Source organism: Pagrus major, chromosome 19 (genome assembly GCF_040436345.1).
Source record: "Pagrus major chromosome 19, Pma_NU_1.0".
NCBI lineage: Eukaryota > Metazoa > Chordata > Actinopteri > Spariformes > Sparidae > Pagrus > Pagrus major.
In genome coordinates this window covers 2,640,992-2,654,006 of record NC_133233.1, presented here as the reverse complement: position 1 = coordinate 2,654,006, position 13,015 = coordinate 2,640,992, and the positions used below count along the sequence as shown (strand labels likewise).

Sequence of the window (13,015 nt, the reverse complement as noted above, 5' to 3'; positions counted from 1 at the left end):
GGAAAAGCCATAAGCGGGGCGTTAGGGGGCGCTACTGAGCTGTCGTGCCGCGCATGAGGGCAGTTGTGGTATTGAATTTAACGTACTCATGGGTTAGAAGCTACGGGCCAAATTTGGTGAGTCTGCGAACATCCTAAAGTCCCGAAAACAGTGTCGGAAAAATGAAAATCGCCACACACCAGAAGACACACAAGATGGCCGACTTCATTACAGCAACTTGCTGTGTCCGAAACCGTGCAAGCGGTTTCCAACTAAAGAAAGACTCTTTGACAAGCCAGACCGGCTCTGCCCCAACGCTCACTAGCGGTACCATCCCGCTGGGCATTGAGCCAAGATCGTCCCCGGCTCGGTACTGGACGAGCTGCGCTCTTCCTACGACATCGGACCGAGGTCGTCAACCGGCGGATACCGGACGAGCAGCGACACCTGGCCATTGGACCGGGACTGCCAGCTAGAGTCACAAATCACCGGAGACGAAACCCGCCGCTGCTGATTCCACAACTCTGCTAAGGAAGTAGGCTCTCCATCACTCAAAACAGCTGGATTCACACATGAAACACAAGTTGGTGTCTTCTTGGCTTCTGATTCATATCTTTTCTTTAGCTTAAGAGAAATTCGGTTAGGGTTTCGTTAGTATAAAAATTACTGCTTCACCCGACCTGCGATTCCACCATCCGCATATATTCATATAATCCCATTACCTTAATCATTGCATTCTCCACATTTTCTGTTATCTTTTGTTGTTTGTTTAAATCACCAGTTCATTTATTCACCCTGATTTATCTAGTTAATAAACATATTCAACCATATGTCGTTGTCTGTGCAGGTTTGTCTTTAATGTGGAGAACCGATGGAAACTGTGTAGAAATCACTGCTTCATTTATGAGATTGAATACATTGATTTAAAATTGATTATAATTGTTACAAGTTAACCTTGTCCAGTCGGATTTGATTAATTCCCTCCGGATTATTCAAATAGACAAAACAACGGAGGTGGTGCCCCATTTATGAGTGCTTTATTGATCGCCAGTGATTAATAAATTACATTTATTATTAGTGTATCTCCTACATTTGGTCCTGTCTGCTTTCACATCCAGAGCATCTTAAAAACAGCGGGGTGAAGTTGTTTTTCAGCAGAGCACACCCCCTTATTTTGTTACTCACATATAGGCATGACTGTTAGATGCTTTCAAATTCATCAATGTATTAGTCCGTGCTGTTGACTTCTTTAAATCGAAAGGCTGCAGATCATTTATCTTAATTTCTAGTTGTGTTTCATATTGTATTTCAGGGGATTAAGGGCCCCAGTGAATGGTTAAGCACACAGTATATGTGCAAGAGGCTGAAAATAGTCCCCCCTTTTCTATTCATTAAATTGAAAATCGATTCTGAATCGAATTGGACACCCCAGAATCATCTGTTTACATGAAGTTTGGCTTTGATAATTATCAATAAATATGATGACATGATTTTCCTTTATCCCCTTTGAATGAGCAAGAAAACATGAGAGGGAAAGAGAGGGAGGGAGAGAAAGTGAAAGTGAAAGAAAGATGCACAGGAAAGCTCACCTGTTGTGTGTATTCTCTTCATGTCTGTGACATATTCTTACCATACAAACATTAAAATTGTAGTGAAACGCTGGTATAATATGGATATGACTGTCTACAGGTCATTTTCAGGTCTATTTTTGCAGAGAACTGTGCACGTGTTGCGGCAGAAATGGGAGACTCCAAATCTCTAGATCACCCTTGACACACGCAGCCAGTATGTCCAGCCCTTTACTCATACAGTGTTTTTCTGCTGCAAACAGCCAAATTAATTTACTACATTAGTCGTGAACTCATGTTAGCCAGCAACGGCATTCAAGGAGAGTGTGGCTGAGTTTAAATTCATGTAAACGCTCACCATTTGGCACTCACTGGAGACTGCAATTCTCTCTTCTTTTCCCCCCTCTCTTTGTAATGTTACTGTCATGATGTAAAGTACCTTTCCCATCCAGCTCCAATCCAAAGATTATTACAATTTTTAATCCCAAAAATTTAAAATAATCTCTGAGCTCTGCTCCTGTCAGTAAACTGTACCCATTCCTCAGGTCTGGGTTAGCTCCCAACACTCGAACTGGCTCTTAGCAGCTGGGCAGAGTATCACCACATAATACTCTGCAAATGTCTTGTCTTGTGTTTTGATAGGGAGCCCCCTTGCAGTGGAAATTCCATATTGTACATATAAGTGTCAGATCTTTTGTGTTAAAATATTTTTTCTTGTCTTTCCTCTGTTTTTCCTCCCGTTCAGTTGAGTCTGAGGGATAACGATCTGATCTCATTGCCTAAGGAGATAGGGGAGTTGGCTCACCTTAAAGAGCTTCACATCCAGGGCAACAGACTGACTGTGCTGCCCCCTGAACTTGGTATGAAACACACACACACACAAACCCACACAGGTCTTAAAGGACTCTTTAAGGTCTAAATTCAAAATGCCTCTGAATATCCGTTACAGCCTAGGTTTACACTCTGGCTTTTTTTTTTTTTTACAACATTGCTGCTTTAGTAGCTAAATACCAGTGGCTACTGCCTGTGCTATTTAAAGTGAAACTCGCCAAAATGCAACCTAGGCGTTTTTTGTGAATGTGTTTGTCAAACCTTCATGTAAAAGCATAATTACGACGAAAAAGCCACTTTTAAGATTCACAGTAGTTTCGTTTCCGGGTCAAACTCATTTTCAATGGCGTGCTTGGGGCAGCTTTATGGTAGCATCAAAATCGCTATTTTTAAAACACTAAGAAGACTCGACACAACAGGAAACTTTGCTCGTAGCATCACCAGGGTCTCTACACATGAACACGAGCATTGAGAACATCGTTTGTGTACACAAAGTTTGCTAAAAAGAAGGTTTTTGAATAACTCACGTTAGCAGTAGCAGTAGCCGTCCTGCCAGTTGAGATGCGTCGATCCCCGAGTGCGGCGTAACATGGAGGAAAAAGCTCCATGTCACACCGGGGATCGGGGATCGGGGATCGACTCTTCTCGACTGGCAGTATGGCGACGAGCGGAGCAAGCTACTGCTAACGTGAGTTGGGTGTTTTGTTTTTTTTTGCTGCAAATAGGTATACAAACAACTTAGGGTGTTTGGAATGTGTCATTCCTGTGTCGTGTGTGTGATCTTGTAGTCTGTGACCCCTTCACTGACCAGTCATATGGTGTGAAAACCAAGACTATAAAACTCCTGACAGCAAGGCAGAAACTTGTGTAGTGTGAACAGAATGGCAAACTGACAACTTCAAAAGTCATGTAGTGTGATCAAGTCATTAGTGGCCAAGAGATCTCTGGTGATCAGATCTGTTGGCCACTAATGACTTGATCACACTACATGACTTTTGAAGTTGTCAGTTTGCCATCCTGTTCACACTACACAACTGTGGTTATACAGAGAGCAGCTTCTAGTGTTAGTGTGTGTATGAATGTGAATAGGGCAATTCTACACAAATTAACAGATGATGAGTGTGATCAATTTGTCTATGTTTGCAGGCAATCTGGATCTGACTGGTCCTAAGCAGGTGTTTAAAGCGGAGAATAATCCCTGGGTCACTCCTATTGCAGACCAGTTCCAGCTGGGTGTCTCCCATGTTTTTGAATATGTTCGCTCAGAGACCTATAAGTAGTAAGTAATAAAAAACACACATACACACACACACACACACACACATATATATGCATTCCTACCTTTCTAACAGTGGACTGGTTTCTACACTAAGGCTGTGTCCAAATTCAGTGGCTGCATCCTTCAAGGGCGCAGCCTTTGCGGCCCACGAAGGCCGGGTCCTTCAGAGAGACCTTGAAGGCCGCGTCCACCGTTGTTAAATGGGACGGTCTTCGGAGTATTTCCTGGATGCGTCACCAGGTGTTCATGCATTAAAGTCTGTTTTGGTTCAAATCTATCACACGTGTACATTTATTTGTGTGTGTACAATGTGTCAAATCTAAATTGAATTATCAACATTACAAAATAAACATTAACCCATTGGTGAATAACAACTATATTTACCATAGCATTACCAGCGTCACGCATTTTAATTGAAAGTTGAAATTTGGAGGTTTTATAGTCCCTTGAAGTTTAACATATCTGGTGTTGGATGTTCAAATGAGTAAAAACCGAGTATAAACCCATTACTTAAATTTGAATGTCATGTCTGCGCCACTTGATGTCGCCATTTTCTCTTGCTTCCTCTTCTGCTTCGGGACTGAGCAGCGGTGCGCAAAGGATCTTGGGATATGGGAGGCCGCGAAGGATAGTTGCGGTGCGTCCTCCAAAAAGAGGGAAGAGAGGGCTGCATTTGAAGGAGCCTTTGAATTTGGACAGCCTTCGCGCGGCGGTGTGACGTAATTGGCCTTCAAATGCGCCCTTCGAAGGCTGCAGCCCCTGAATTTGGACACAGCCTAAGTGTGGACCTATGTTTCTAGTCATTTTAAAAAAGGGATACAAAACTTTAATTTAAGGTATTTTTTCAGAAATGCTTATAAGTATATATGTATGTATATATGTATGTATGTATGTGTGTATATATATATATACATATATATATATATATATATATATATATATATATATATATATATATATATATATATATATACACATATATATATATATATAGATATATATATATATATATACATATATGTAATTTGTATTAATAAATTATTTGTCAAACACTGACGCGCAGTTGGCACCTTGTGTGGCAGCCTCTGCCGTCAGAAAGGGCCTTGTGACGAGCTGGCGACTCGTCCAGGGGTATACCCTGGCCTCCACCCATATGAAAACTGGGATTGGCTCCAGTAAACCCCGCAACCCCCTGAAAGGGGGGGATAAAGCGGTAACATCCCCGCGACCCTCACTGATAAAGCGGTCAAGAAAATGAGATGAGATGAATTTGTCAAACAATAAAGCCCTTGGACTCTATGGTTTCCCGGCTGAATTCTGACACTTCTGCTTAACACTTTCACCTTTATTCACTGATGAATGATATCAAACAAGATTCATTAAAGGCAGACTCTCCTTACATAATTCATGCTACTCTTTCAATCTTATGAGCATATCCATGTAAAACAATACTAGTAAAGCTATCCTGTAATGAAATGCAGAAAAGGCATTTGAAGGCAAATTACTTCAGTGAACTTCACTGCACTTGGCAGAGGAACCAGACAGGGATATCCGCCCTCACATTATTATTTACCCTATTCATCAAACCATTAGCCGTGGCAATACATCAAAATAATAGCATCACTGGCATCACAACAAAAAACATAACACACAAAATCAGTCTCTATGAAGAAGACATACTAGTATTTCTGCAAAAATGACAAAAAGCACTTAATGAGGTTATCAAAGTCATCAATGCCTACTCTGACTTTTCTGACTGTTTAATAAAATGGATTAACCAAGTTTGACTGAATCACCACCTTAAAGTTGCACTATGTACTGTAGTTTTAGGCAAGAAATTTTAATCAGAAGAGATCTTCAGTGACTGATTTTTTTATGCTGAAGCAAACTACATAAACAAACTGTTTTCATGACCAAAACAATTTCTTATCTTTTTTTCACTTTGTTTATGTTTGGCAGACCCTGCCACCTTTCTAGCATTGAACAGTGTTCTGGGGACCTTATTTTCCTCTGAGAACGGCTTCAGTTATGGCAAAATAAATATTTCGGAGTATGAATTATTACCTTATTAATATTGTAAATATTTAAAATTTGGAGTTGGAATTTCTACTCCAAAAGTACATAGTGCCCCTTTAATGTGGTTGAGGATTTTTTGTGTCCCGGTGAGCCTGGGAGCTATGTTGTTGGGGGCAATAGCTCCTCGTAGGGTCTCCCTTGGCAAATTGGTCTCAGGGGCGAACCAGGGCCCCAAGACCAAAACGTGTGATCACAAGTGAAACATAACACGGCACACAGAAATGTCCATTTTGTTCCCTCTGTAGCATTTAGACATGCTAAATACCATGCCCCGCTGCTGACCCGTTCTATTCTGCCTCTGATCTCCGGTCATGCATCTGCCAGAGTAGGTTAAGCATGCTGGTCCTACAGTGATCATCGTCATCCACAGATAAAAGTGTTTTAAACTGATGCACATTGCCAAACTGAGTGAATACATATGACACATTATGTTACTTACTTATGTTTGTTGTCATTCTTGCTACGAGTCTGATCGCTAGCTTATGTGATTGGCCACAGAAATGGGACATCTGGCTGCGTTTCTCTGACTGTTGTTTGTGCTTATGCACTGAGCAGCAGCTCAGAGTACCCGGCCTTATTGGAGTGCTTTGGTTGGGTTCCATTTGGGGACTCTATTGTTCTTTTGAGGGACTTCAACACTCATGCGAACTACAATGGGGAAACCTAAATAGGGGTGATTGGGAGGAACAGTCTGTCTATTCTGAACCTGAGTGGTGCATTGTTATTAGATTTCTTTGCTAGTCATGGATTGGCCACAATGGACACCATGTTCGAATAAGGTGCTTCATAATTGTACTTGGTACCAGGCCTACCTATCAGATTGAAGGACAGATCTGCAGGCATATGTCTTGGGCAGTCAGGTGAATAGAGGAGCAGACCTGGTGATGCATTGGATCAGATGGCAGGGGAGGCTGCCAAAGAGAGCTGGTAATCCCAAACGAGTAGTGACAGTGAACTCGGAATGTCTGACAGAGGTCTGTTGGGTCTTCGACTCCCACCTGAAGACCTGAGAATGAGACTCAAAAATCAATCAATGTTTCTTCAGAATCACTTGAGTTTGCCTACATGTCATAGTGTTGCTTTAACTGTCTAGCTTGCACACTGGCCTGCCTCTCCTTTCTGTTTCTCTCTCCTTTCTGTCTCCCTCTTCTTTCTGTTTTCCATCTACCAGCAACATTAGTTAAGATTTATAAAGTCAGCCAAAAAGCACACCTAGCATTTAGGATTCCATTGTCATAATTGCAGGTGAGCCGTGTGTGGAGGAGCTTGTTAAATATGTAGCCGATTAAAACCGACTTGCACTGAACGACTTTGCAACATCCAGGTGCACTTTCAAGCTTGTACAAAACAACAACATATGTAGGAGAATAGGACTTGAATAGGAGAGGTCTTATCACAATCAGTATGTTTACTGATGTAATTCCAGAGAGTGCCTCTCGCTCTGAGCAAAACATGTGGGATTGACAGTAGATGCAAGAGAAAGAGCGAGGGCAGATTGTCCACTATTGAATCGTTCCTGGATGGCTTCATTCTTGCGGACAGATAAAAAAAGAAATAAAAATATAAAATGCTAAAATGGGTTACCAAATATACTTGGGTGGACGTTAATATATCTTGGCGGACACCCCTGTCTATGTGTGAGAAACACTTAAAGACTTTTTTAAAAGTCAGTGTGTTCTGCTTTCAGCACTTTTGTAGCTTCTAACTGAGTCTCTTTAGTTTCTATCATCCTGTTTGTACTTTCAAACATCTGCTCTGTTTTACTGGTTCATGATGTTCTCTTCAGATGTTTTGGGAGTTATGTTTATTTACTGTTAGTGAAAATACAATATTTCCAGTAATGGTGCTTCATAATAAAAGCTTTAAATTATTAAATAAAAGGGGGCTTTTATTGTAAAGAAGTTATAAGAAATGAAATGCGTTTGTAACTGAATTAGTGGAACCACTTTGCGGTGATTCTTCGATAGTGCTGTGGGGATCGGACAAGCGCATCATTGGTTTAAGACACACCTTCATGCAGTTGTGATGGAAATGCAAATCCCTGCCACACCGGACTGCCGCGTTGAGTGAGACTGAGTAGAGCCAGGCCAGCAGATGGGTGGGGAGAGGAACATCTGGAATAGCCTGCTACCTCTGTGAACTGACCCCAGATAAGTGGGAAAAAAGTTGTTGAAATTCCTTTTGCACAAAAAATCAATACAAAACAAATATAAAGCTATTTTAGGGAGTGGAATTTAGTGTGGACAAGTGAATAAAGGCATCTCACAGCCTGAGGGAAGAAGCTGCTCAAGGCTTCCGCCGTCTGGTACAGGGGATGCAGGGAGCTTTATCCTTCCAACAATTTTTACTGATGGTTTGACCCTCTTGATCATCCTCTGCTGCGACTCTGATACTACCTCTGAAGGCCGTCAGAGCCACAGCGAAACTGTCTCCCCTCTCCACATCTGTACTTTCACACAATGGCATTGCAGAGAATGGGCGCATTATTCCCGCACTGAAAGGGCAGTGTGAATGGGCCTTCTATTAAAACACAGGTTATTGTTATGGTTAAGTTGTCTTGGTTATTTCAATCAAACACAGTCACAAGACATTTGAAAAAAAAGTAAACTTTGCATTAAAAGTGACACAATTCACTGAATGACACTTTGTAACAACAAACATAGTGTTATGTCAGTCTTATTCACACCCTTTCAAATACAGTGTTACCTTTCTGTCTTAAGTAATACATACTTCAATTAGGGGTGTCACAGAACACTGATATTAAATCGTTTTAATATTATATCGTTTTAATATTATATCGTTTAAAGGAATAGTTTACTCTAAAACAAAATTCAGTCATTATCGACTCACCCTCATGCTGATGAGATCTCCGGTGTAGTTTCTTATTCCTCAAAGTGCAGCTGGAGACCCGCGGGGCTACCCTCCGGCAGGAATAATCCATATAACGAGCGTAAATGGCGTCCGAGACAAAAAGTCTCCTGAAGTGGCGACATCTAGAGTTTACTCGAAACGACGTCATTTAGTACATTTTTCTAGCCTAAACAGTCACTATGCTATATCTGCCTGGAGGCACGCTCCACGTTCATGCGAGTCTCCCTCACAGCGGTTTGCACTACGGAAGCCGCGCCCGACAAGATGAACGAGACTTGCGATAGATACACACCGTTATTTACTTCCTGCTTTGAGCGACCACGCAACACACAAACACAAGAGGGATCTGCCTGCACTAGTGATTTGAAACTTTGAAACTCACAGCAGGATGTAAATACCGGAATAAGGAATAAGAAACTACACCGGACTTTTCATCAGTATGAGGGTGAGTCGATAATGACTGAATTTCATTCTAGAGTGAACTATTCCTTTAAGGGATTTTTTTTGGCTACAATCATGCTAGCCTTAATGATTAAAGCTATTAAAAAAAAGCACTTAAAAATAAAATGTAGCACAATTTGAGGGAGCAACTGGCTACCGCATTTGCATGCGGTGTCATCAATGACACAATGGCCAAATATTGGATGTGGTGCGCACTGCAGCTACTGCTGAATTAAATGATTTCACGCCTTCACTGCTGACACAGCATCATCCAAAGATTCCACTGGATGCATGTCCGTTGCGTTCCGGCTCCAGTATGGTTTTGCTCCGTCAATTGGCAAACCCCACCAGCTGCGTTTTGAGTCCGGCACGCGCAGCACTGCCGAACAGCTGGAGTTACGAGACCAAGGGGTTCCCACAATAATTACATAATCACGCGTGACCGCAGTTATAGGTATGTGTTATAAATACAACCACACGAAGTGTTCCCAACCGAAGGATTAGAAGAAGTGCTTGTATTTGTCTCTTTTTTTAGGTTTTTGTGCTGGCGTCATCACAGTGTTTTATTTTGAAAATTAACCGGATGTTATGTTGTTGTTTCGCTGTGTGACTTCCTGTCTGCTCTGTGCTGAATTCGGCTGAATTGCTGCGTTGTGCTCCGGCATCCAGCAGAAATAGAAGTCCTGCGTATCTGCTCCGGAGGGCTGCAAGACTTCTTCATTCATCCTCCACACTTAATTGTATAAAATTGTTTTGTTTTTTAACTTTACCTAAGTTTCCTCATCACTTCATTCTCAAGGTTTATTGAACAAAAAAAAAGTTAATCTTGTGTTAGTCATGGAAGTCTGACTGGAGAATCATGATTAAATAAAGAAGCAAAAAATTTGCATATTTGAAAGAAATCTGAGCAGTTTTCCACCTTAAAATAATCTCAAAAGGCAAAGGGGATCTGTCTCCAAAGCTAATCAAACAGGTGCAAACAGGGTTTGAGATTTAATGTGTGATGTATACTGGTTGATATTATGTTATATTATAAATGCGAGAAATATGATCAATACGATGTGTATTTTAGAGCACAGAAGTGTTAGTCTAAGCAATCTTCTCTCATATGGAGATGAAATGCTGGAGGTAGTAGTATGAAGCAGAAGGCTGCTATGAATTCTTTGTTCCAGGCAGAAGGAGATGCTGCAAATCCTCTGTGTGAATGCCTCAAACTGCTGCTTTGAGGCATGCTCTGGAACTGATCCCTGCACTGTGTGACTGTGTGTGAGTTAGACAAGAGGACCATGTCTCAACCATATCCCTTTCCATATTATGTTTGCATACTTGTATGAGCAGTGTATGGCAGTGAGTCTTCTATCTGTGTGCACATCTTTCCAAATAGTTTTGTTGAACAAATAGGAATTATTCAGGCACTATATATATGCAGCAGCTGACAGTGCCAGTGCACTGGGCCAATGTTTAACTCCTCAAAATAAGAAAATAATTCATGAAATGATTATAGATATCATAATGCACAGGGTTTCAAGTGTCTCCTGTCCCATCCATCCACTGCAGATGTAGTATCCAAAACCTGGATTAGTAACCAGTATAAATTATTATAATATTCTTATAGAATGTTAGTATAATATTTTTAAATCTTAGTGAGATATTAAAATGTATTTTAATTCAGGAGAGACTAGTATGAAGAAAAGAAAATGTTTATTACAGTAGATGATGTGTGATGATGTGTCTTCAACACTTTGACTCTACTGGGAGATTTTGTGATAGAAGGGCATCTGCCTTGAGCAATAGCAAGTAAAATCCACCCATGTAGTCCAGACGTTGGTGGTGGTGGCTTATGACTCTTCTGAGACAGATAGGCTGATGAAATGATAAAGCTGGTGAGTCTGCGAAGACTCTTTTTTATGTTTTGTGCCTTCATTAAATACTTAAATAAATGCAAATACAAACAAATGCATAAAAAATACTCTCTCTACACTTTGCAGCAGTTAACGTTGCCACAATGTCAACGACATAAGCCACATTAAAGCCACCTTCATCCGGGGATAGGATTGCTGTAAATGACCTCGAGCTATACTGTGTATTCAGGGAAACTAACAAGTTATTAATCTTGCAGTCCGGTCCAGGGGCCTCATTTATAGAGCTTGCTTACTAACAAAATAGGGCTTGAAATGCCACTTTCAAAGCATAAATTGGGATTTATATATATAAAAAAATAAAATACTCGACGTGGAAATGTGTGTAAATTTACTTTGACCCATGCATACGTACAAGGGGAATTGGTGACGCCGATTGTGAATAGAAGCCAGATTGTAGAAATTAAATGTGAAAGGCATTATTTTACACCTAATGATGCATCTCACACTTGATTTCACTTCAAGCTGGGGTTGGTAATTCTGTTCAGAAGCATTTATTATTATATTTTTAGAAAATTTCTGAACATCCAGGCAACAATCAAAACATCAAATGCTCTGATTTTTTTTTTTTTTTCCAAATCCATTGTCTGTGGCTGCGACAGGGCTGTGATAACTTCATCCAATCAATTTTAGCGGACTGAAGATATTCTTTGGACATCAATCTGTCCTTACCTGAGTGAGCTCATTGTTTACGGACAAGAATGGCAAAGAAAGTGCAGCCACACTTTTCATTATGAGCTGTGCCTACAGCAGCTTGCACTGCCAAACAAAGTGAGAAAAAAAAGACCAAACTCAAGAAGGCTATAAACAAGAAGTTGGCTAGCCCTAGAGGTTAAACGAGAGTCAACATTGGTGTGGCTTTTCAATGATGGCGACAACTGATCAAGTCGAAGGCCTAAAAATGGACGAGATTTGTTGGACAGGTGATGAGCTGGTTTGTTTTGGTTGGGGGAAATGTATTATTACTCTGCATTATGTAGTCAAGCTAACTAGCTAGCTAGCTATGATAGACTACTGCCGCATGGAACATATTTACATGTAACCTTACCATTTACACGCTGGCCAACGTTTACACGTACTGTGGCTCTAATCCAAAATTGCAGTATTCACACATGCACTGCTTGTAGGTGGGTGCTCCTGGTGGCTTTTTGACACCTACAGTGCTGTACCGAGTTCTCTCCCCAGACAGCTTAACGACCATTCACACCTGGGCTCACCTAGGCTTTGCAACCCACATAAAGGCCGGTTGGCCTTTATGTGGGTAATTTGACTCCGATTGCTGACACTATCTTCCTGACTGAGAAATCCCTTTCCAGTTCAGCCGAGAGTTCTACACCTACAGAAGGCATTTTCAGGGATTTAAAAAAGTCTTCTAGGACAGCAGGATTGGTGGGTACATCTGAAGTATATAATAATTGGTAGAATTTCCTGAAACAGGAATTGATTTTCTCATTGTCAGTGCATTTTAAACCACAATCATCGTTAATTTCAGGAATGGTTTGATTAGCAGTTCTTTGGCGCAGCTTGTGAGCAAGTGCTCGGCCGGACTTTTCCCCATGTTCATAATAACTATGTCTTGATTTGGAAATAAGGTATTCAGCGTGTCGGGTGGACAGGAGATCAAACTCTGTAACGACAAGCGTTTTTTAATTACATCTGCTGATAGGGAATGGCCATGCAGCCTGTCTAACTCTAATATCTCATCTGCTATTTTTTTAATACTCTCAGTGCTAGCCCTTTTTTATTCGCACAGTAAGAAATAATTTGACCCCATAGATATGCCTTTAGCGACTCCCAAACAGTAGATGGCGACATCCCTGGGGTTTGATTGATGTGGAGAAACATTTTAATTTCAGATGATATGAGCTTAGTGAACTCATCTTCTGACAGAAGCAAAGGGTTAAACCACCATGAACGGTATGTAGATTGTGTATTAGGAATGTACATTCCACCTTTAGCTGTCACACTGAAGGACAAGGTCTCTTTAAGAAGCATTTTAAACAATTAAATAAGATTTTTTTTAAAACAATTTTTATTCCCTTGACCATTTT

The 13,015-nt window shown here is 40.9% G+C and overlaps 1 protein-coding gene across 3 annotated transcripts in view; it reads left to right on the top strand.

Annotated features, from left to right (window-relative positions):
* The window catches only part of rsu1 (Ras suppressor protein 1), a 110,522-nt gene that overhangs the window by 58,009 nt on the left and 39,498 nt on the right, over nucleotides 1-13,015 (top strand). For all 3 annotated transcript variants that reach the window (XM_073488543.1, XM_073488544.1, XM_073488545.1), the window contains 2 exons: nucleotides 2,293-2,407; nucleotides 3,525-3,657. In XM_073488543.1, the coding sequence (XP_073344644.1) occupies nucleotides 2,293-2,407; nucleotides 3,525-3,657 (248 nt within the window). The remainder of the gene's footprint in view (nucleotides 1-2,292; nucleotides 2,408-3,524; nucleotides 3,658-13,015) is intronic.